General features: G+C 50.6%; 1 protein-coding gene across 1 annotated transcript; it reads right to left on the reverse strand.

Moving 5' to 3' along the window:
- Window positions 1-3,594: 3,594 nt before the first annotated feature.
- CCL28 (C-C motif chemokine ligand 28) lies at window positions 3,595-16,763 on the reverse strand. Its single transcript, XM_084880657.1, has 3 exons — window positions 16,607-16,763; window positions 4,745-4,871; window positions 3,595-4,633 (listed from the first exon to the last, which is right to left on the reverse strand). The coding sequence occupies exons 1-3, from the start codon at window positions 16,668-16,670 to the stop codon at window positions 4,420-4,422; spliced, it is 405 nt and encodes a 134-aa protein (XP_084736783.1). The 5' UTR covers window positions 16,671-16,763; the 3' UTR covers window positions 3,595-4,419.
- Window positions 16,764-20,873: the final 4,110 nt, after the last annotated feature.

Genomic DNA, 20,873 nt, shown 5'->3' on the forward strand with positions numbered 1-20,873 from the left:
CAGGCTGACACTCTATCCACTGAGCCAAACCAGTTTTGGCTGCCCCCCCCCTTTTTTTTTTTTAATATATATTTTATTGATTTTTCACAGAGAGGAAGAGAGAGGGATAGAGAGCTAGAAACATCGATGGGAGAGAATCATCGACCAGCTGCCTCCTGCACACCCCCTACTGGGGATGTGCCCGCAACCAAGGTACATGCCCTTGCCCGGAATCGAACCCGGGACCTTTCAGTCCGCAGGCCGACGCTCTATCCACTGAGCCAAACCGGCCCCGGCTGCCCCCCTTTTTTTAATGACTTAAAACAACAGACATTTATACCTTAAAGTTCTGCAGGTCTGAAGCCTGAAACGAGTCTCGCTGGGCTCAGTCCAAGGTGCCAGGAGGTCCCGGCCCCTTTGGGGGGACCATCCGTTTCCTCTCCCTTTCTGGCTTCTCCGGTTCACAGGCTGGGAGCCTCTTCCTTGAGCTTCGAAACCCGCAGCGGGTGATGGGTCAAGTATTTCTCACCGTTCTTCTGAGAGACAGATGGTTCTTCCTCTTTTTTAAAATATGCTTTTTAAAAAATCGATTTTAGACAGAGAGGCGGGGAGAAACATCAGCTACCTTTTGCACGCCCCCTTCTGGGGATGAAGGCCACAACCCAGGCACGTGCCCTGACCGGGAATCCAACCTTGGTGCACCTGATGATGCTCAACCAACTGAGCCACCCCGGCCAGGGCCGGAGCACTCCTCTGCCGTCCTGTCTCCTTCTCTGACTCCACCTCAACCATCTTTGGAACCAGTTTCTCCCTCTCCGTCTGCAGATCAACAGACCGACCTTGTGTACAGGGATCGCCGTGAAGGGCTGTCTGACCAGAGGGGCCCAGTGTTCTTTCCCATCACAGACACTGCACAGACCGAAAATCCAATGTCAACATGGCTTTCAGAAAGAATGTCTGCTTTATCAAAAGGCTTCTGAGAGAAATGTCTTTCAATAAGAAACTCGCCCACTTCATTACAGTTGATTTCAATTTATAAAAATAAATGGAATAGCAAGAGTTTTCAGGAATGGTTAGCATATATATAATATATATAAAACAGGTTCACTTACAGTTTTAAAGGTGTGTGTGTGTGTGTGTTTAAATAACAGGTGCTAATGCCATGAAAATTTATACAAGACTCTTACAACTAATATTTTATTCAGTTATTTACATAACACTCATTGTGAGCATCTTCACCGCCTCAGATTCTCCACCTGAAACACGGGGAAACCTTGCCTGGTGTTGAAATTTACTTCGGGGAACTGTAAGTGCCAAGTTTCTCGAGTAACTTGATCCCATTTCAGATGGAGGAGCTATTTCTCACGTTAAAAAAGTGAGGTGACTGTGTAAGGGCCACACCCAGTTGCGATCGCCTTGTTCAGGCCTGTCCTTGCAGGAGGCAGCGCTCCCAGGCCTCACCACCCATCTACACGCTTCGAGTCTCTGACACGGCGCCTCATGCTCCACCGCCTCCGGGTATGGACACAGTCACAGTTCTTTCATTTTCCCACGTAATGGACTGCAAATCAACTTACCTTTATTCTCTGAGACAAGAATATGTCCGCTCTATCTCCTCCACCCGAAGAGACTAAGAACTCAGCCCGGAGCTTCCCAAACACCAGCTAGAGAGAGAGATTCGTGTCTACCAGTTCTGTCCCTGTGCTTGCAACCACGGGTGTGGCTACTAAATGCCAGATTCCGTGTTCTTTGTGGCGCCTCCCATGGGCCAGGCACGGGGGTTAGGCACAAGATGTTGGGGGAGCACAGTGGACACGGCTTCCGCCCGCCTGGGCCTTCTCCAGGATGATGGGATGCAGGGAACAATGCCTTCCTGGACCAGGGCCACCGGCCAACGAGAGGCGCTGCATGCTTGGGTCCCAGAGATGCAGCTCTCCCGGGTCACACACAGGCTCACACACGACACCTGCCGGCCACACACCAGTCCCCTCATCATCCCTATCGCTGAGAGCAAAGGGGCACGGATAAGAATCCTAAAAACAGGCCTCTCCAGGTTCCCCCAGTTCAGGACTCTGGTCTCACACCGAACCTGCCGAGGCCGCGACCCCAGACTCCCAGCCTCCAGAACTGTGAGCGATAAATGCCTGCTGTTCCACAACCACCGTCTCTGGAACTCGGTGATAGCAGCCTGAAGCGACCAGGACACAGGAACCATTCTCCTCAGTCCCCTGTGTTATCGGATTATCACTCTAAAATGCATGATGGGGTGGAGTGGAAGATTGTGGATTTTTTTTACATAATCTGTCTTTAAGTTGACAGAAGAGCCTGGTGAGGCAGATTTGCAATGCAAAGGTGATAGGGAGTGTGCAACACTCTCCATTGTCTCAGATTGGGAAAGTCAATGAAATCAGGTTGGGGCCTGCTTTCATCTATGGAGAGGGTACTGCCTGTATCAGCACCGGCACCAGCACCGCCTGTAGCAGCACCAACACCAGCACCGCCTGTAGCAGCACCAGCACCAGCACCGCCTGTAGCAGCACCAGCACCGCCTGTAGCAGCACCAGCACCGCCTGTAGCAGCACCAGCACCGCCTGTAGCAGCACCAGCACCAGCACCGCCTGTAGCAGCACCAGCACCAGCACCGCCTGTAGCAGCTTGCTTACTCCCAGGCTGCAGGTAACGCTGACTGGCAGGCATCCCCCGGCCCTTTGTGAAGCGCTAGCTGCTCAGATCTTTATCTGCAGCCTCTCCCTCTGCCCCACCTGTGTGTCCACACCTTGTGGGCCCTCTGCCAGGGCTGATAGGAGAACAGGAAAAGCCTGGAGACCTGGGCACAAGGCTTCTCTCTGTCACTTACTGTGTGGCCTTGGGCAAATTATTTAGCATCTATGAGGTCTCCTCATCCAAAAAGTGGAGAAAGCAATACAAAGCTCACAGGATTGTTGGTGAGAGCAAATAAACGGCCTGCTAAGTTGGTGCTGATGAGCAGAGTTACACAAAGGCTGCTTGGTGATTATTTATTTATTTTAATTTAATAAATCTTTATTGCTCAGATTATTACAATTTTTTCTCCTTCCCCGCCCCCCCCCGCCCCCCATAGCTCCCTTCCACCCGGTTCCCATCCCACTCTCTGCCCTTACCCACCCCACCTCTACCCCCTTCCTCCCACCACCCCTCTGCCCCCTCCCCCGCCATTGTCCTCATCTTAGGTGTACATTTTTAGTCCACACTTTAGACTATACCAGGCTCAGCACCTCCGTGTGTCCCTTATCACCTCCCTGTCATCCTGGCCACACTGCGGGGACTGGTCAGCTGGGCAGCACAGGGCACCTGACACCTGCCCAGGTGGACACACGCTCCTGACAGCTAATGGCTGAGTATGAATCCAGGTCTGGCTCTATATCTCAAAGCTTCTATGGACAGGAAGGCAAAGGTGATCCACCCACAGTGCGGGAAAGGTGGGGAGGAGTTACAAGGTGTAGGCTTTGTTTAGGGAGAGTAAGATCATCCCACATGGGTCCCAATTCCAGGCCTTTCCCCGGGAGCCGTGAGAACTGGCTTCAGGGGTAGATGGCTCCTGGCGCAAAGCGAGCATTTATTTATTTATTTATTTATAGCATCAAATTATCAATCGGTAATTTCAACAGTGGTTATTCAAACTAGGTACTGAATGTGAAATATATAGATTAGAAACTTTTTTTTTTCTCGGTAGAAAGCTGATAATGTGATCATATAGAAAATGTCTTTATTCTTGAGGGATGCCAAATTGTACCAGTAAAAATAAATTTAGGAATGGCATATCATGATGTTTACAACTTATTTTCCAGTGGTTTACAAAAAAAAACTTATATACTTATATATATAATGTTTTATACACACACACAAAAAGAGAGAGAGAAAAACAACTATGACAAAATATTAACAATGATTAATCTAGATGACAGATACAGGGATTCATATTACCATTCTTTCAACTTCTCTGTAGGTTTGGAAAACTTTACAGTAAAAAAGTTGAAGAAGCCCTAACTGGTTTGGCTCAGTGGATAGAGCATCAGCCTGCAGACTGAAGGCTCCCGGGTTCAATTCCCGACAAGGGCATATACATTGGTAGTGGGCACATCCCCAGTGGGAAGTGCGTAAGAGGCAGCTGATTGATGTTTCTCTCTCATTGTTGTTTCTAACTATCTCTCTTCCTTTCTCTCTATAAAAAAATCAATAAAATATATATTGTTAAAAAGTTGAAGAAGTTGTATCTATTTGCCACACTCTTAAAATAGGATATGCAGTTTTTCTTTATCTTTTCATTTTCCAGGGGAGTGTATCACTGGCTACTTCTGCATACTGTGTCACTGGGGTTTGTCTGCCCTGTTGGCTTCCAAGAAGGAACATTCCCACCTTCAGTGCACACCCGGCCCTGGCCAGATTCCCGCAGGAGCCTCTTCACAGGCCCACTGGCACATTCTCCAATATGGAGCTCGGGGCCCGCTCGCCTGGTGTCCCCGGATGTGCCTCGTGGCTGTGCCTCTTGCCATGGTGCCTCTTCACGTGGCAAACGTGGCCGTGGGCATGCTTCCTGGCCGCTTGCTTCCTCAGCCACTGCTTCACAGTGTGGCTGTGCGGGCTGGCACAGATCCTCCGGTGCCTGACGTGGAGGCTGCAGAGAGGGAAGAAGGACATCACGGAGAGAAAGGACCGGGAGCCGCTGGCCACGGGCAGTGCCCAGCTCAGACCCCCAGGGGCAGGCCTCCCCCGCAAGGGCACTCACATGACGGCCGCCAGGTCACAGTCCCCGTCGGCCCTCTGGATGCGACAGGCGCTCACTCTGTCCAGGAGGCGCCGGGGGACGTGGTGGGAAACCAAGGTGCAGCAGCTGGAGGCGATGGGGAGGATGGCTGGAAGAGGACAGGAGAGGCAAGGCCACCCCTTACAGTCTGTAGAGCAACGGCCTGACTCGCATCTTAAAGACCCCACAGAGGCTGGCTGGTGTGCTCAGTGGTGAGCGTTGGCCTCTGGACCTGGACCAGGGGGTCACAGTTCAATTCCCAATCAGGGAACATGCCTGGGTTGTGAGTTTGATCCCCAGGGCGGGGCATACTGGAGGCAGCCCATCAATGATTCTCTCTCACCATTGATATTTCTACCTCCTTCTCCCTCTCCCTTCCTCTCTGAAATCAATATAAATATATTTTTTTTTTTAAAAAAAGACTCCAGAGAAACAGAATGCTAATCCACTTGAGCAAGGGGCAGACAGGGACCAATGAGTAGCTTTGGTTGCAGGCCCCAGCTCTGCCTTCCAGAATTTACACTAAATGGGGGAGTAGGGGGGATAAAACTAAGTCCAGCCTAGCTGGTTTGGCTCAGAGGATTGAGCGTCAGCCTGCGGACTGAAGGGTCCCAGGTTCCATTCTGCTCAAGGGCACTCACCTGGGTACCAGGCTCCATCCCCAGAATGGGGCGTGCAAAAGGCAGCCAATCAATGATTCCCTCTCAACACTAATGTTTCTATCGCTTCCTCCTTTTCCCTTCTGAAATCAATAAAAAATATATTTTAAATTAAAACTAAGTCAGATGGAGCACAATCCGAGGGAAGAGATGAACGCCGCTCAGGCAGCCATGTGCTGGGGTGCAGACTGACTGGATAAAAGATGGCAGAAGCAGGTGACACAGTTCTGAAGAGAGCCCCACGTGGGCCCCGGGGCAGTCCCCATGTGGGAAGGACTTGGCTGAATCCTGAAGGACTCAGTGGGTGGAGGAAAAGGGAGACTTACCCAGATTGAAGCAAGTGCATGGTCAGGAGCCAATGGAGGCCTGGGTGGGAGGGGGCAGGCTGGGAGAGGCCAGTGGGGGAAGAGGAGACATATGCAATACTTTACACAAACAAGCAAAGAGTCCTGGGACTGGGAAGCATGAGGTGTGGAGAAAGGGACCACTGTCTGGATGGAGCAGCTCGGAAGGTGAGTGACAGGGAGCACGGGGCACACCATGGAGGCCTAGTGTCAGTCTCAGGGGGTTTCGCTTTTATGAAGTGGGGACCACTAAAGGTTTGAGAAAGGAGAAGGGTTTTAGGAAAATCCATGTTACAGTGACAAGCAAGATGGACCAACGTAGGGAGAGTCTGTGGCAGGAAGTCAAGCTGGGAGGGGCTGGCCTTACCCAAAGGTAAGGGGAGGAGGGCAACGCAAATGTAAAGAGAAACCTCACCCCTGCTAAGTGTGCGTCTGCAGATCCCTGCCCGCCACAGGCACACAGCATTCTCCTGGCTTCCCATGTCACCAAGTGGCTAACACATCTTTTTAAAAATTAGAAATTAAAACCAAGGGTCTGCAGGTGCAGCCTGGTGATAACAGTTAGAACGAGAGGCTGATAGAAATGAGTCAGCCTCTCCGCGTTGTCAGCTGTAAGCAACAGAGGCAGCTGCCCTCAGGAGGAGAAAAGACCTCTGAGTCCATGCCCCGCCCACCTGGACACAGGCTCCTCCCAGCGAGGAAGTAGAGAGGAAATAAATAAGGATATCTAGTTGACTCACTCTCTGGGCACCAACATTTTCCATTGTTACTCATTCATCTATTCATTCAATTTTTAAAAATATATTTTCATTGATTTTAGAGAGAAAGGGAGAAACAGAGAAACATCAATGATGAGAGAGAATCAGTGATCGGCTGCCTCAAGCCTGCAACCCTGGCATATGCCCTTAACCAGAATAGAACCCGGGACCCTTCAGTCCACAGGCCAACGCTCTATCCACTGAGCCAAGCCGGCTAAGGCTATTCATTTAATTATTCAATAATGACTCACTGAACAGTTCCGGGCACAATGACACTCACTGGGGGATACAAACATTACGTAAACAGTGTGCCCCTGCCCTCCAGAGGCTGTGGGAGAGGAGACAAGCTTGGAGCAAAATGCTCAGGGAACAGCCGCATTGGTACAGTCACTGCACTTCTCAAATCTGTGCTCCTGGGGCTCCCACAAGCATAAAGACAGGGCACAAGCATCCCCGAGAGCAGAACATCAGAGACCATCTGTATGTCTACCAGTAGTTAAATACATAATGTACACTCTAAGGATGAGGTAGGTCCATATGTGTTAACACTGGAATTCCATAATTTATTAAGTGCAAAGAGCAAATTTCAATATAAGAACTACAAATGATTCCATCTTTGTTAAAAAATATACACACAAACACAGAGGAAAAGATGTAGAAATATTTAGCCCTAACTTACTAGCATAAGAAAAGACTACTAGAAAGGGGACACATTTTCAACTAGCCTGCAATACTTGTAATTTTCTTAAACTCCCAGTGTTAGGCAGGTTGGAACGAATTCTATAGAAACACCACCCAGGGAAGAGGGGAAGCATCGAAGGGCGTGAAGTCTGGACTCCGTTTTGGAGGAGGGGTCAGCATTCACTGGTTGAAAGGGAGGGGGAACATTCCTAGCAGCAGGAACTGCATCTCCAGAACCCTGGTGTTGAAGAGAACCGAAGACTGTTTATCTCACAGAATCTGAGTCACGTTTGAGGAACCTGGTGTCTTAAACAGAGACAAGTCTCCTCTGGCAAGATTCTCGTCAACAACAGTCCAAGGGGGAGGTTCAGACTGCGGCCTTGTCCAGAGCCCAGGGAATGTGTGCCTTGACCTTGGTCCCAGACCCTCAAGGACTATCTGTGTCAAGGTCACTGGAGCTCTTTCCCTCCAGAAGAAAGACTTGCACCTGGTCCCCCGCCCCTCCTGTCCTAACAGCTCAGTGCTGCTCCGTTTGGAACAGAATCTCAGCTTGATGTAAATCAGTGACAACCTGGCTGCAGCCCAGGACATCTCTCTCTCAATGCTCAGGGAATTAACATACATTGTACATACAACCTTCAAGTAGACATTAATTATTCATCTACACAAATTCCTTACAAAAATGTATGTCTTCAATGACTACTAAATCATGCGTTTAAATGAAACATATAGCTGACATACACCCACATCAGCCAAATAAATTGTTAAGTTCTGCTCAGCTTCCCTTCTGTCCTCAGTTAGTGTCACCCAGAGATGCAGCAGCACTAGAAAGGAACAGGTTAACATTGTCCACGGCAAGACATTTCATGGACAAGGATCTCTCCGCTTCCCTCTCAATCTAGAGCCAGAGAGAACTTTCCGAGCTGTTATGGGTGTAAGGAGTGTGTGTCAGGCACACCCCCCACCACCCAACCAGACTCACTGGAATAGGAAAAGCATCATTAGTTCAGCAAACAGGCAGGGAGGGCCCCTCTGTGCCAGCCTGAACTCTGCATCAGAAATAAACCAGGCAGAGTGTCTGCCCTCAAGGGAGGAAGGCAGTTAAACAAGTAATCACAACACAGCAGACGTGTTGACAGGCGCGTTCACTGTGTAATGGGATTATCAGGGACAGAGGCCAGATTCAAAGAGCCACATACTGACTCTGTTTATATGAAGTGTGCGGGACAGGCAAAGCCATAGCAACAGAAAGTGGACGAGTGGTGTCCAGGGGCTGGGATGGGGGGTGGGGACTGACTGCTTACAGGATCAGGGTCTCTTTTGGGGGCGGTGAAATGTGCTGGAATTAGAGGTGATGATTGTATAATTCAGCAAAGGCACTGGAAACCACTCAGTGGTGAGTTTTATGGTATGCAAATTATATTTCAACTTTATAAAAAGTGCTACAGGCCCTAACAAGTTTAGTTCAGGGGATAGACTGAAAAGTCCCAGGTTCGATTCTGGTCAAGGGCATGTAGCTTGGTTGCAGGCACATCCCCAGTAGGGGGTGTGCAGGAGGCAGCTGATTGATGTTTCTCTCTCATCAATGTTTCTAGCTCTCCATCCCTCTCCCTTCCTCTCTGTAAAAATCAATAAAATATGTTTTTTAGAAAGTACTATGGGAGCAAAGCACATTGTTTTTACATTTATTTATTAAAATGAGTTATTTTTTTCCTCCTCTAGCTATGCTGTGCTGCTTATTCTCCAAGTCAAACTGTTTTAATACCCACCCCCCAAATTTGGGAGTTTATCCATGTGTCCCATTCACTATGTGAATTCCCACAGAGTACATCACTAGCTATGTGTATAAGATGGCTTCTGTGTGAGTCACTATGCTAGGGATGAAGGTAGGAAGACAAAGAGTTACTAGCTTCAGAGAGCTAATACACAGACCACTGCAGGGTCATGACCCAGGAAACCATAAAAGAGGAAATGGCTTTCCCAGTCATAGGCACACCTGTGTGCTTAAGAGTTTGAGTTATCTGAGTGCTGGCATCAATTCCAGAAATAGTCATGTTGGCCGATGTGACTGGTGCCCTAATGAGGAATTCCGAAATACATAGAAGCCAGAATCCTTTGAAAGTTCTTGAGGAGTCAGGCAATGAAGAATGACATCAGGGAGGCTTGGACTAAGCGCCTGCTGCAGAGGCCAGTCCTCTGGGGGGGGGAAGGTTCTTTTGGACAATGTCGCTCCCTAGAGGTTTTCTCATGCTGTCTTCAGTCCGCATATTTTCATTTTTAAAGAAAGGACAGCAACTTCCTCTGATTTCCACACCGGGGAGATTTAGCAGAGGCAATAAAGTTGAAAAAAGGAATGAGTTGACAATCCTTTTGCATTGACGTCGGTTTTATTCGTATGATACGTTTCCTTGTGTGCAGAAGCTAGCTGATAAGGAATTAGGAAAACCAAGCCTTCCTGCAAAGGTCATCTTGAATGCCACCGTTGCAGGAGGCCAGGAACCCCAAGGAAAGAACCTGCTTTTGTCCCAAAACAGGAACCCACACAGGCCTGTCTGATGCAGTAGGGGTTCCTGAGAGGGAAATGAAAGGTGTCGCAGAGCGGGCTTGATAAAGCAGCGGGGCCCAAGGTATGCACAAGCTTAGGTTTATTATGAGGCTTGATCCCCTTCACCCCCAGCCTCACCCCCTCCCTAACTCTCGGGAGATGCCCCTTTCCTTTGGGAAGGACACTCCAGAGCGTCAGCCCAGCAGCTCCGCCTGGAATCTCCTCTGACAGGTGATGTATGAGAGCAGCGCCTGCCGGCCGAGGCCAGTCCTCTGGGGGGCGCAGGTGAGCCAGCGGGCAGGGGGTGGGTCAGCAGCACCTGCCCAGCAGGTAGGGCCTCTGACCCTGTGGGAGACCAGCCCCTCTACCCTATCAATCCACCTCGCCCCTATTCTTAGAGGGGAAGGACTCTTCTCTAGGACCCACAATTTCAGAATGATCAAGAATAGTTGGGTTGGGGAATCATGGGAGAAACCTGCCATGACTGTCAGGTTGTGGGAGGGGAGGATCCGAACATCAGAAGGTCACGGGCCAGGGAAGCCCAGACCAGGCAGTCTCTGTGGGTAACATCTGCCGGTGTGTCCCCTCTCCTCGGTCCACTCCACAATCATTAGCATTTCTCTAAGCTCCACCCATGACTTTCTACTCCTCCCCCCCGCCCCCCCCATCTACATCTTCTCAGGCTTTGTCAGTATCTTCAAAGTATCTTGGTCTACTTTAACCTCTACCCCAAGCCCCTGACCTACATCCAACTGCTGTCAAACACGTACTTGGATGGCTCACTAACTCAATACTCAACCGAAGACATCCTCTCCTGCCGCTTCAGCGTCACTCCTTCCCTCATCTCAGCTGACCGTCAGTGATAGTTACCCACGCCAAAACCCGCGTGGCACCCCAACCTCCCGCACCCCGCAGCCTGCCACAATCTCCTGGGAGTCTTACTTCCTTGACACTCAGATCTGCCTCTCCCTTTCCATTCCTCCTACACCGCCCAAGTTCAAGACCTCATCCATTGGCTCCAGGCCTACTGAGCTCCCCAGGGGCCTCCTTTCTCCCAGTGCTGCCCATTCTCCACATGAACCTGTGGTCCCACAGAGCCCTGTGCTTCCCTGGCTTTCCCACATATAACAGTAAGGGTCTGGATGACTGTCTCTTAAGACTCCCTCAGGCTGAGATCAGTATGGCTCAATGGATAGAGCATCAGCCTGCGGACGGAAGGGTCCCAGATTCGATTCCTGTCAGGGGCATGTATCTTGGTTGCTGGCACATCCCCAGAAGGGGGTGTGCAGGAGGCAGCTGATCTATGTTTCTAACTCTCTCTCTCCCTTTTTCTCTGTAAAAAAAAAAAATCAATAAAATATATTAAAAAGAAAAAAAAAAAAGACTTCCTCAAGACATCTTTCTACCCACACCACAGCACAGAGTCTACGGTTATTACTAAATAAACATCTCTGGAGCTGAACTAAGTTATGTTGTAGTTCTGAATGTCTCATTTTACCTTGTTTAAGGCTTTTGATGCCATTTAAATATTTTTCATTTTTTAAAAGAAAGTAAGATCATCAAGGTCTTATGTACCAAATGTCTTAAAATTTCACAGTTGCCTTTTAGAAACATACCATCCCTCTACCCACAAGCAATTAGGGGTCAACTCAATATAAAATAAATTATTTGTTCATTATACTTAAAGATATCAGAATCTCATGAAATGCATTACTATTTGTCTTATTAATTAGGGTGCTATTGCTATTGATTCTGTTGGTTCTGAGTTGTTATCATTGTGGTTTCTAGTATCAAGGGGAATGAGTGCCTTGTTATGAAAGTCCCTGATTGGGTTCTGTCAATTGATCCCCTTCACCCCGAGCCCCTCCCCTAACCTTTGGTCCCTAAACCATAACATTATTTTCGTAACTGTAATTATGTTACTGTTAATGAATTGTAATGTAGGTATCTGTATTTTCCAATGGTCTTAAGTTCTACAGGTTTTGAACCTGTGGGTTGCAACCATCGGAAAACACAGATATTTACATTACGATTCATAACAGTAGCAAAATTACAGTTATAAAGTAGCAATGAAAATAATTTTATGGTCGGGGGTCATCACAACTTGAGGAGCTGTATTAAAGGGTCGCGTGGCATTAGGAAGGTTGAGAACCACTGCCTTAGAGAGTTCTCTGTTCAAGACAGATGAAGTGGAACACTAAGGCACTACACGTCAAACCTGGGCTATAAGCAGTAGGTTTGGGTTTTAGGGAAAGGACCCTGTTGCCGTAGATACGGAAACCAGCTTCCTCTCTTCCCCGGATGTATTGCACAGCCTCTTGCTACTCAAGTGTGGTCCCCAGAGCTGCAGCAATGGCATCAGCCGGGGGCTTATTGGAAATGCACTGGTACAAAGGGCACAGCGACATGGAGCCAGGGCAAAGACACCTGCCGTTGCTGGAGAAAGGACTCCTGGGGTAAAGAAGACATGACGAGAAGGTGCACGTGGCTGCTGGCTGTATCTCAAGCCCATGGCTGCAGTTTAAGAAGGCAATACATAGCCGAGACCAGTTTGGCTCAATGGATAGAGCATTGGCTTGGGGACTGAAGGGTCCCGGGTTCGATTCCGGTCAAGGGCATGTACCTTGGTTGTGGGCATATCCCCAGTAGGGGGTGTGCAAGAGGCAGCTGATCGATGACTCTCTCTCATCGATGTTTCTAACTCTCTATCTCTCTCCCTTCCTCTCTGTACAAAATCAATAAAATATATTAAAAAAAAAAAGAAGGCAATACATAAACAAACACAGTGCGCCGAATGCGGTTGGTTAGAGATACACTTCCCCATTCTAGTGGACTTCATGCCTCAGGGAGACATGTCACACGTCACACATGGATGCCTACAAACAAAGGTGTCCTCTGCTGTCACCGCGCAGGCAGGAAGGACTCGCCAAGCCATGAGGCATGAAATGCTGAGCCCAAATACTGGTCAAGTCCTCCCTGGCACCCTCTGGAACCTGGGGTAACGTTTGGGTAATGCAGAGTGCTGAGGGCTTTTCTTTACCTTCATCTGAAGCCACCTGGCCCCCAGCACTTCCCTCAGCATGGACACTGGAGTGGCCCGGGGTAGCCCAGAAGGGGGTAGCCCAGAAGGGTGGGTGATTTGGGCTGCAGAGATACACTGAGAGGCCTGACCACACAGTTGAGCATATGGAGAGAGCCAACCAGGTTCGATTCCTGGCTCTGCCACATACAAGCCGAGTTCATTCTCTGTGTCTCCGTTTCCTTATCTGTAATAGTAGGGGCGGGAGATAGCACTCCTGTACAGGGTTGCTGTGAAGACTGCATGAGTGTGTACCCTTAAGTGCTTAGGACGGGGGTGACAAATAGTAAATGCTCAGTTAGCGGAAACAAACTGGACAAAGCACACAGTCCCTGCCCCATGGGGCATCCAGGGGTCTGTCTATTCGGTGCCTGTGGAAGGTGTCGATGTATTGCCCCTCCACTTCAAAGTCATCCTTACTGGCCAATTCTGTGCAATTAAAATTAAGAAGGGCCCCTGGAATAGTTCTCCTTCGCCAGCTGTCTTTGTCGGAAGAGAGCGCTAGAGAGACATGGCAGGGAGAGGTGTTTTCCTGGCTCTTCTCAGCAGGCTCAAGCCAGGGCACTTCTCCAGCACCAGGCTCTGGGAGAGCGCAGCAGCCAGCAGCGCCCCCTGCCGGTGGCTTCGGAGCCAGCGCATCCACTGAGACAACTCCGTGGGAAGGACTTCCCCCTGCAAACTGGAGGGCTGACCAAGGGATTATTGTCGCCCTCAGGTGAGCCAGGGCTGTGCCATCTCCAAGGTCTGGAGCTCAGTCGGTAGGCTACAGGGTGCAGGATTTTTCCCTTGAAAACTGTGCAGGACAACTTCTGAGCATATCTTTGGGAACCTTCCCTAGTGAGTCTCCTGTGATTAAGACAAACAAAAGCTACTTTCCTTTAAGGATGCCAAGAGCGCTGTCTCCAGCAAGTATTGTATCTGTGCAGAGAGGGGCCTTCCTCACCTGGGGCAGTGGATTGCCCGTCAGAAGGAAGCCCGTCTGGGACTCAGCGCAGCCGAATCCCCCGCCCACACCTGGTGGGCACAGTCAGGCCCACAGCGCCCCGGGCCGTGGCTCTAAGGAACCTGGCTCGGGGCCCAGAGAGGACACGAGGGACATTTTTATGGGCTCAGCATGGAGTTCTGGGAGCCAGTAGCTGTGTCAGCGGGTGTGGAGTATGCCCTCTTGTCTTTGGGTGGAATCCAAGGCTTTTAACCGTGGGCACGTCAGCTGCTTCCTGATGGACGCAGAACGCCCTGGCAATGCCAATCGCTGGGCCGTCACACCAGGGAGGCCATTAAAGGGGTCATTAAGATAAGAGAACAGCTAATGCCCAGAGGAACAGCATGTATTTCCCTGTGTCCCAAACTGGCACATCCACTTCCCTGTTCCCTCTCCTCGCCTGGACAGTGGCCAAGTGCCTCCTTCCCAGCACTATTCAGTATCCTCCCTCCGTCCCCTTCCCCCTCCCTGGCCTTCCCCACCCCGCCCAGCTGAATCCCCGCCAGCCTCCGCAGGGCCCCGGGACACAGACCCTGAGGTTGGCCATGAAAGCAGAGGGGCTGCCCCTCTCAGTTCCACACCTGGTCTCGGGCTTCCCCTCCATATTTTAACCCATCACTTACTCTTAAAGGGCAGAGGCGGGGCTTCTCAGACAATGTGATTTCCCTCCAGCCCAAACAGCCTAGGGAAAGCCCTGAGATCAACCCAAAAAGCTACTGTCCCATCTCCTTGGCTTCCTCTTTCTTTCTTTCTTTCTTTCTTTCTTTCTTTCTTTCTTTCTTTCTTTCTCTCTTTCTCTCTTTCTTTTTCATCACCTCTGTTCCTTTGCTTTAAAAATAAATTAATTTAAAAAGTTTTAAATATATTTTTACTGATTTAAGAGAGGGAGGGAGAGATAGAAACATCAATGACGAGAGGGAATCACTGACCTGCTACCTCCTGCACACCCCACACTGGGGATCGAGCCCACAGCCCGACCAGGAATGGAACCATAACCTCTTGGTTGATAGGTCGGTACTCCACCACTGAGCCATGCCGGCTGGGCACCACTGCTCCTTTTCAAACACCTCTGTGTGCTCCTGTCCCCTCTCTGCCAGGACTCAGTCCCTGGATCCCGGGCCTTGAGCCTGGCAGGGCTTCTCGTTGCCCTGTGCCCTCCGCCTGCCCTCCATCCCTCCCCAGTCCTGCAGGTCCTGCAGGCGGTGCTGCCCCTGCTGCTGTGGGGACAACTGGAGCCGGAACAGGAGGCTGAAGGGAGACGCTTATACGAGTAAACATTTGCCCAAACGCCCTGTTTAGATAAACCTCGGCAGGCCGACCCTTGGGAAAAAGTGAAAGGGAGTCCTAAAATTTCAGTGGTGCCTTTTTCTGACAAACTTTACAAGAACATGTATAATGAAAGCCGCTTGTCTTTGTCTTGATAAACCAGGCTGGTAGGAATGAAGAAGAGATTGGTGGATTTTCCCTGTGCTCAGTACCATGCATCCAGAGTCCCCAGACACAGGCTGCCAGGAAGCAGGCCATCCATTGTGGCCAGATCTGACTGGTCAAGAGTAGATTTAAAATCCAATTTGCATCCATGTACGTGTGAGTAGTGGGTGTAAAATTAGTGTGTTGGCTTTTACACTTTAAAAAAAAAAATCTATTTTTATTGATTTTAGAGAGGAAGGGAGAGGGAGAAGTAGACAGAAACCATCAGTGATGAGAGAGAATCATTGATCGGCTGCCTTCTGCACGTCCCCTACTGGGGATGGAGCCTGCAACCTGGGCATGTGCCCTTGGCTGGAATCAAACCTGGGACCCTTCAGTCCTCAGGCCGACGCTCTATCCACTGAGCCAAACCAGCTAGGGCTGGCTTTTTACATTTTTAAGAGCAGACCAATAAGACTCCTATTTCACATCTGGTTTGGATTTAGAGAATCTTTGCAGGTAAAGTTCAGAGCACGAGATGGGAAGAGTAACTGCTCAGTCAAGCTTTCAGCACCTGTGTCCGGGATTCCTAAACACAGTAGAAAACATCGCCTCCAGTCCAAACGCAATTCTCATCTCCATCTACATGTTAGCCGCTCCCTGTTTAAGTTCTCTTGGATATAAATTGTGTAGGTCTCCGGCATATTCCCTTTAAAAAATATTTTTTTATTGATTTCAGAGAAAAAGAGCGCTTGAAATATCAAATTTGAGACTCATTGATTGGCTGCCTCTCATATGCCCCCTATTGGGCATCGAGCGCGCAACCTGAGCATGGGCCCTTGACTGGAACTGAACCTGGGACTCTTCGGTCCACAGGCTGATGCTCTATCAACTGAGCCAAACCAGCTAGGGCCTGCAGCCCTTTTTTAATGTCTGATTGAAGTTTTCGTTTTCAGCTTCTACAGAGCTGACTGTGTCCAGAAAACTTGCAACTTCCCAAACCCTAAAAAGTCTGTCTTCTTCCTGGAACATGCACCTTGCACCCAGACAGTGTAGCAGGTTAGGGTGAGGGGGCGACGGAGAACAAGAGGGGCTCTGCCCCAACGGCTCCCTGGGGACTTTCTAAGATTCTCTCACCAGAAAAGAAAACGCAGCTCACAGTTATCCCCATCTGCCAGGTAAGCCAGTCACTAAGACTCCTGTTCAACTGAGGTTCCTTCCTGAAAATTCTTGGACATCAGGAATTGATCAGGAACATGCCAGTCTCTTGTAGATCCCTGGACATTCCTAGCCGAGGACAGAAATGCCTGCTCCAAACTGCTGGCAGCCCCTCTGTTCTGGGAGGCACCCCGTTCCCCTGGGGCTTGGAGGCAGCACCCCACTCACCTGCGGAGGGGCGAAGAGCGGCCCAGGCAACCAAGGCCAGGAAGGCGAGTCCCGTCTGCTGCATTCCTGCCCGTCCTGCTCAGGCTGCACCGCAGGCGAGGCTGGAAGGTCTGGAAATGGGCTAAGGTGTCCTTGGGCGCAGAGGAGCCGCAGAAGGAAAAGGCAGCCAGGAGGCCCCGCCCGGGGAGGTGCTCAGGAGCCTATTTCTCAGGTTTCTTTCCTGGGCACCAGGCGCCTCTTTAAGACCAGACCTGTTTCCAGCCCCTGGCTCAGGGGAGGTCAGTGGCCACCTGACAGCTGGCGTGCTTATTGTGAGTGGTGGGTGTGGGCCAGTCACTTGGAAACAATAATAATAATAATAAAAAAATAGCTACCTGCAGAAACTCCTCCATGGACCTATGCATCGGAATTTTGGAGCAGGAGCCCAGGGATTTGACTTTTAGAAAGCTCCCGGGTGGTTCTGATGGGCACCTCCATGAGGAACCATTGCATAAAGAAATCTGTTTTTAAATTGCTTGTTGAAACCAAAAGTCTCTGGGGACAAGGGTGACAAGTCATAAAAATACATTATCTGGTGGAAAGATACGAAACCATTCAACCCCACTCTGGTCTTGGTTTGCAGCCAAATTGCCTCTGCAGTGGAGCTGCTCATTTCCATAGAAGTTAGCACAGGTCCGGGGCCTCTTGCCTGTGGCGGGGCCTGGGAGGAGGGAGCCTGGAGCAGGTGTGGGAGGTAGAGCTGTTGATCAGCACTTATCCTCTAAGAAAACAGAGGTAACCATTGAGCCATTCGTTCATTCAGCCAAAATGTACTGAGTCCCCACCTTGCGCTGGAGACAGAGTAAGAGACGGAGAGGGTGCCCCTGCCCTTCAGGAGTCCAGGCTGGTTCAGGGGAGAGAGGAAGAGAACCAACAATTCCTTTCTTTTTTTTAAATATATTTTATTGATTTTTTTTTTACAGAGAGGAAGGGAGAGGGAGAGAGAGTTAGAAACATCGATGAGAGAGAAACATCAATCAGCTGCCTCTTGCACACCTCCCACTGGGGATGTGCCTGCAACCAAGGTACATGTTCTTGACCGGAATCGAACCTGGGACCCTTCAGTCCACAGGCCGACGCTCTATCCGCTGAGCCAAACCGGTTAGGGCTAGCGAACCAACAATTTCAATGTTGATTCCTGTGGTAGGTTCCACCCTTCGGTGCTCCTCAGGGTGGGTCTTTGGTTGCTCTCCGGAAGTGGGGGAAATCAAGACAGGTCCTCAGCCGGGTCTTTGTCTTGCCTGGGACTGAGGCTTCCTCGCACCCAAGTCCTCAATTTGAAGGCTCCCGTTGCATTAAAATCAGGAATGCAGTTCCCAAGCTGGGTACCGGGGAACCACAAGTTTCCACAACCAACTCCTAGGACACCGTGGCCTAGCCGAAATGGTTGAGGGAAGCACAGGGACAGCCGTTGGACACCACACAGCTACCCCCAGTAGGCCATCTGGATTTCCCTAGATAACAGGAATTAGCTGCTATTTCTGTTGGCGGCGTGGTTCTGTGAACTGTTGGCCAAAAGTTTGGCGCCCTCTGCAGTACGCCATCAATCAGTTTTCCTGAGACTTCCTTATGGTTTCTCCCCAAAGGGAACACACACACAGTCTGAGTCCTTCTTCCTCTGGGCAAGGCCTTATCACCTGGGCCTCCTGCAGGGCTTTCTCCGGGGGCCTGCGGAGGGCACCCTAGGGTGGGCACTCTTCCCCTCCCTCCCCACAGCCTCCTCCCCCGCCTCTCCGGGCTCAGACCCTCCCCAGGGTCTGGCACCTCCCTGGGGGAAATCATTCTCAGTCCTCCTCCCCAGGCCTCTGGGAGGATTTTGCATCCCTCTGCCCAGTTATGGCTGCTCAGCACCAGGGGGAGATGTTTGGGAGGCTGTGGTCAGCTCAACACCCCGAGATTAATTTCCATTTGCGTCCCTGGTGAGAGGAGAGAGTCCTGTCCGCACACTAACAGCCCTTTGCACTGGCTTCTTGGGAACTAATATTCTGGGGCTGCTGTGCTAAAACAGCACTGAGCATTCCACGTGAACTCATAGGAAGTGGCAAGTGCCCAAATGTGTTCTAACTGGGAGGTTTCTTTCCCCCACTGCTCCGCGGACTGGGTGGGGCTGAAGCAGCTGGATGAGGGGGCAGGGGAAAGCCTTTAGCCTGCCCCACGGTGGGGACCACAGACAGGAGGCTGCGGGAGGCTGCACGGAGGGGCCCTCACTCTTCCCTGGAGACTGAGCAGAGACAGCACACTCTTGAGCTGGGGCTTGAAGGGAGAGTTAGAGTGCCCCAGAGTCTTGTTCACCATTAGAACATTCATCTTTTTTTTTTTTTTTAATATATTTTATTGATTTTTTTACAGAGAGGAAGAGAGAGGGATAGAGAGTTAGAAACATCGATGAGAGAGACATCAATCAGCTGCCTCTTGCACACCTCCTACTGGGGATGAGCCCACAACCAAGGTACATGCAGGGGTTCTAGGCAGTGAGAGGGGGAAGGGAGCCTCGGGACACATCTGGCCTCTTCCTCATCAGCTCAGGAAGGGGGAGTGACCTGTCCAGAGACCTGGGCTAGATCCCAGTCCAGGGCACGGGAGTCAAGAGAGCAGTGGCGGCATGTGGGGTGAGGGGTGGCTAGCCAGCTCACATGAAACAGACATAACACCACCAACAACATGAAAAGTCTAAACAAGGGTAAACGGAATAAGGGCCCCCAAAGATCTCCACACCCTCGTCCCCGGAACCTGTGAATGTGTTGCCTCAGGAGCAACAGTGGCTTTGCCCACGTGGCTAGGACCCTGGCGTCGCGGCGTTCACCCTGGCTGTCCAGGTGAGCCCACATAACCACAGGGTCCTTAGCTAGAGAGCCCTCCCCGGTGGCCGGAGGGAGACGGCGGCCGCAGGAGGGCCAGGGAGATGCACCAGCGTGGAGGGTGGGACGAGGGGCCACACGCCCAGGAAAGCAGGTGGCCCTGGAAGCTGAGAGACAGCCTCCCTTGGAACCAGCCCTGCTGATGCCTGACTCTGACCCGCTGAGACCCGGGCTGGATTTCACATATAAAGACTGTAAGATAGCTGAAACCGGTTTGGCTCAGTGGATAGAGCGTCGGCCTGCAGACTGCAAGGTCCCAGGTTCGATTCCTGTCAAGGACATGTATATTGGTTGTGGGCACATCCCAGATGGGGGGTGTGCATGCAGGAGGCAGCTGGTCAATGTTTCTCTCTCATCGATGTTTCTAGCTCTCTATCCCTCTCCTATCCTCTCTGTAAAAAAATCAATAAAACATATATTTTTTAAAAAGACTAAGATAATACATTTGTCTTATCTTAAGCCACTGAGTTTATGGTGATTTGTTAGAGCAGTAAAAGCAGCTGGCTGGAATTGGAATTCCTGTTCTGGGTGGGAAGGGCTTGTCCTCCCCTTTCTCCATTAAAATTAAAGTGTTAGCTGTAAAACACACACACACACACACACACACACACACACACACACTATCACCTCAAAGCAGGCCCAACAGTTTCCTTTCTCCCTTCCATCCTGTCTTCTCCCTCTTTTGTAATATGTTTGCCCGTTCAAAGCTCCCCGGAGGCTCCCATTTCCCCTGGATGGATGTGTTGGGATGGGAGCATGAGGCTTGCTGAGTCACTTGCTCTGGCAGAGCCCCTTCCAGGGTTGGCCCTGAGAGGGCGCCACTGTTCGTGAGGCCGGATTGACCGACAGCAGCCCCGTGCCAGGCCACTCAGCTCCAGGGAAACGTCAGCGTCTCTGCCAGCCAGAAGCCAGGCCGGACACCGAGGCCATTGTACAGCCGGGCAAACAGCCTGAGGTCAGGGAAGAGGGAAGCGGGGCATTTGCTCATGGCTCTCCCAGCAGACGGGCCTCCTGGCCTCACGGCAGGGGCTCAGGATACCTGGAGACGCTCCAGCCACTCCCTGTGATGGTGTGCCGTGGCCGCAGGCAGCAGGTAAGACCACTGACATTTACAGACGTTACCCTGCCTGCCGTCTGTTAGGTCACACTATCCGCACTTTTTAAAAAATATATTTTTTGATTTTTTACGGAGAGGGAGAGGGATAGAGTTAGAAACATTGATCAGCTGCCTCCTGAACACCCCCTACTGGGGATGTGCCTGCACCAAGGTACATGCCCTTGACCACAATCAAACCCCAGACCTTTCAGTCCGCAGGCTGATGCTCTACCCACTGAACCTAACCATTTAGGGCACTATCTGCATTCTATAC

This window comes from Pipistrellus hanaki (assembly GCF_964339955.1).
Source record: "Pipistrellus hanaki genome assembly, chromosome: 4".
NCBI classification, from domain to species: Eukaryota; Metazoa; Chordata; class Mammalia; order Chiroptera; family Vespertilionidae; genus Pipistrellus; species Pipistrellus hanaki.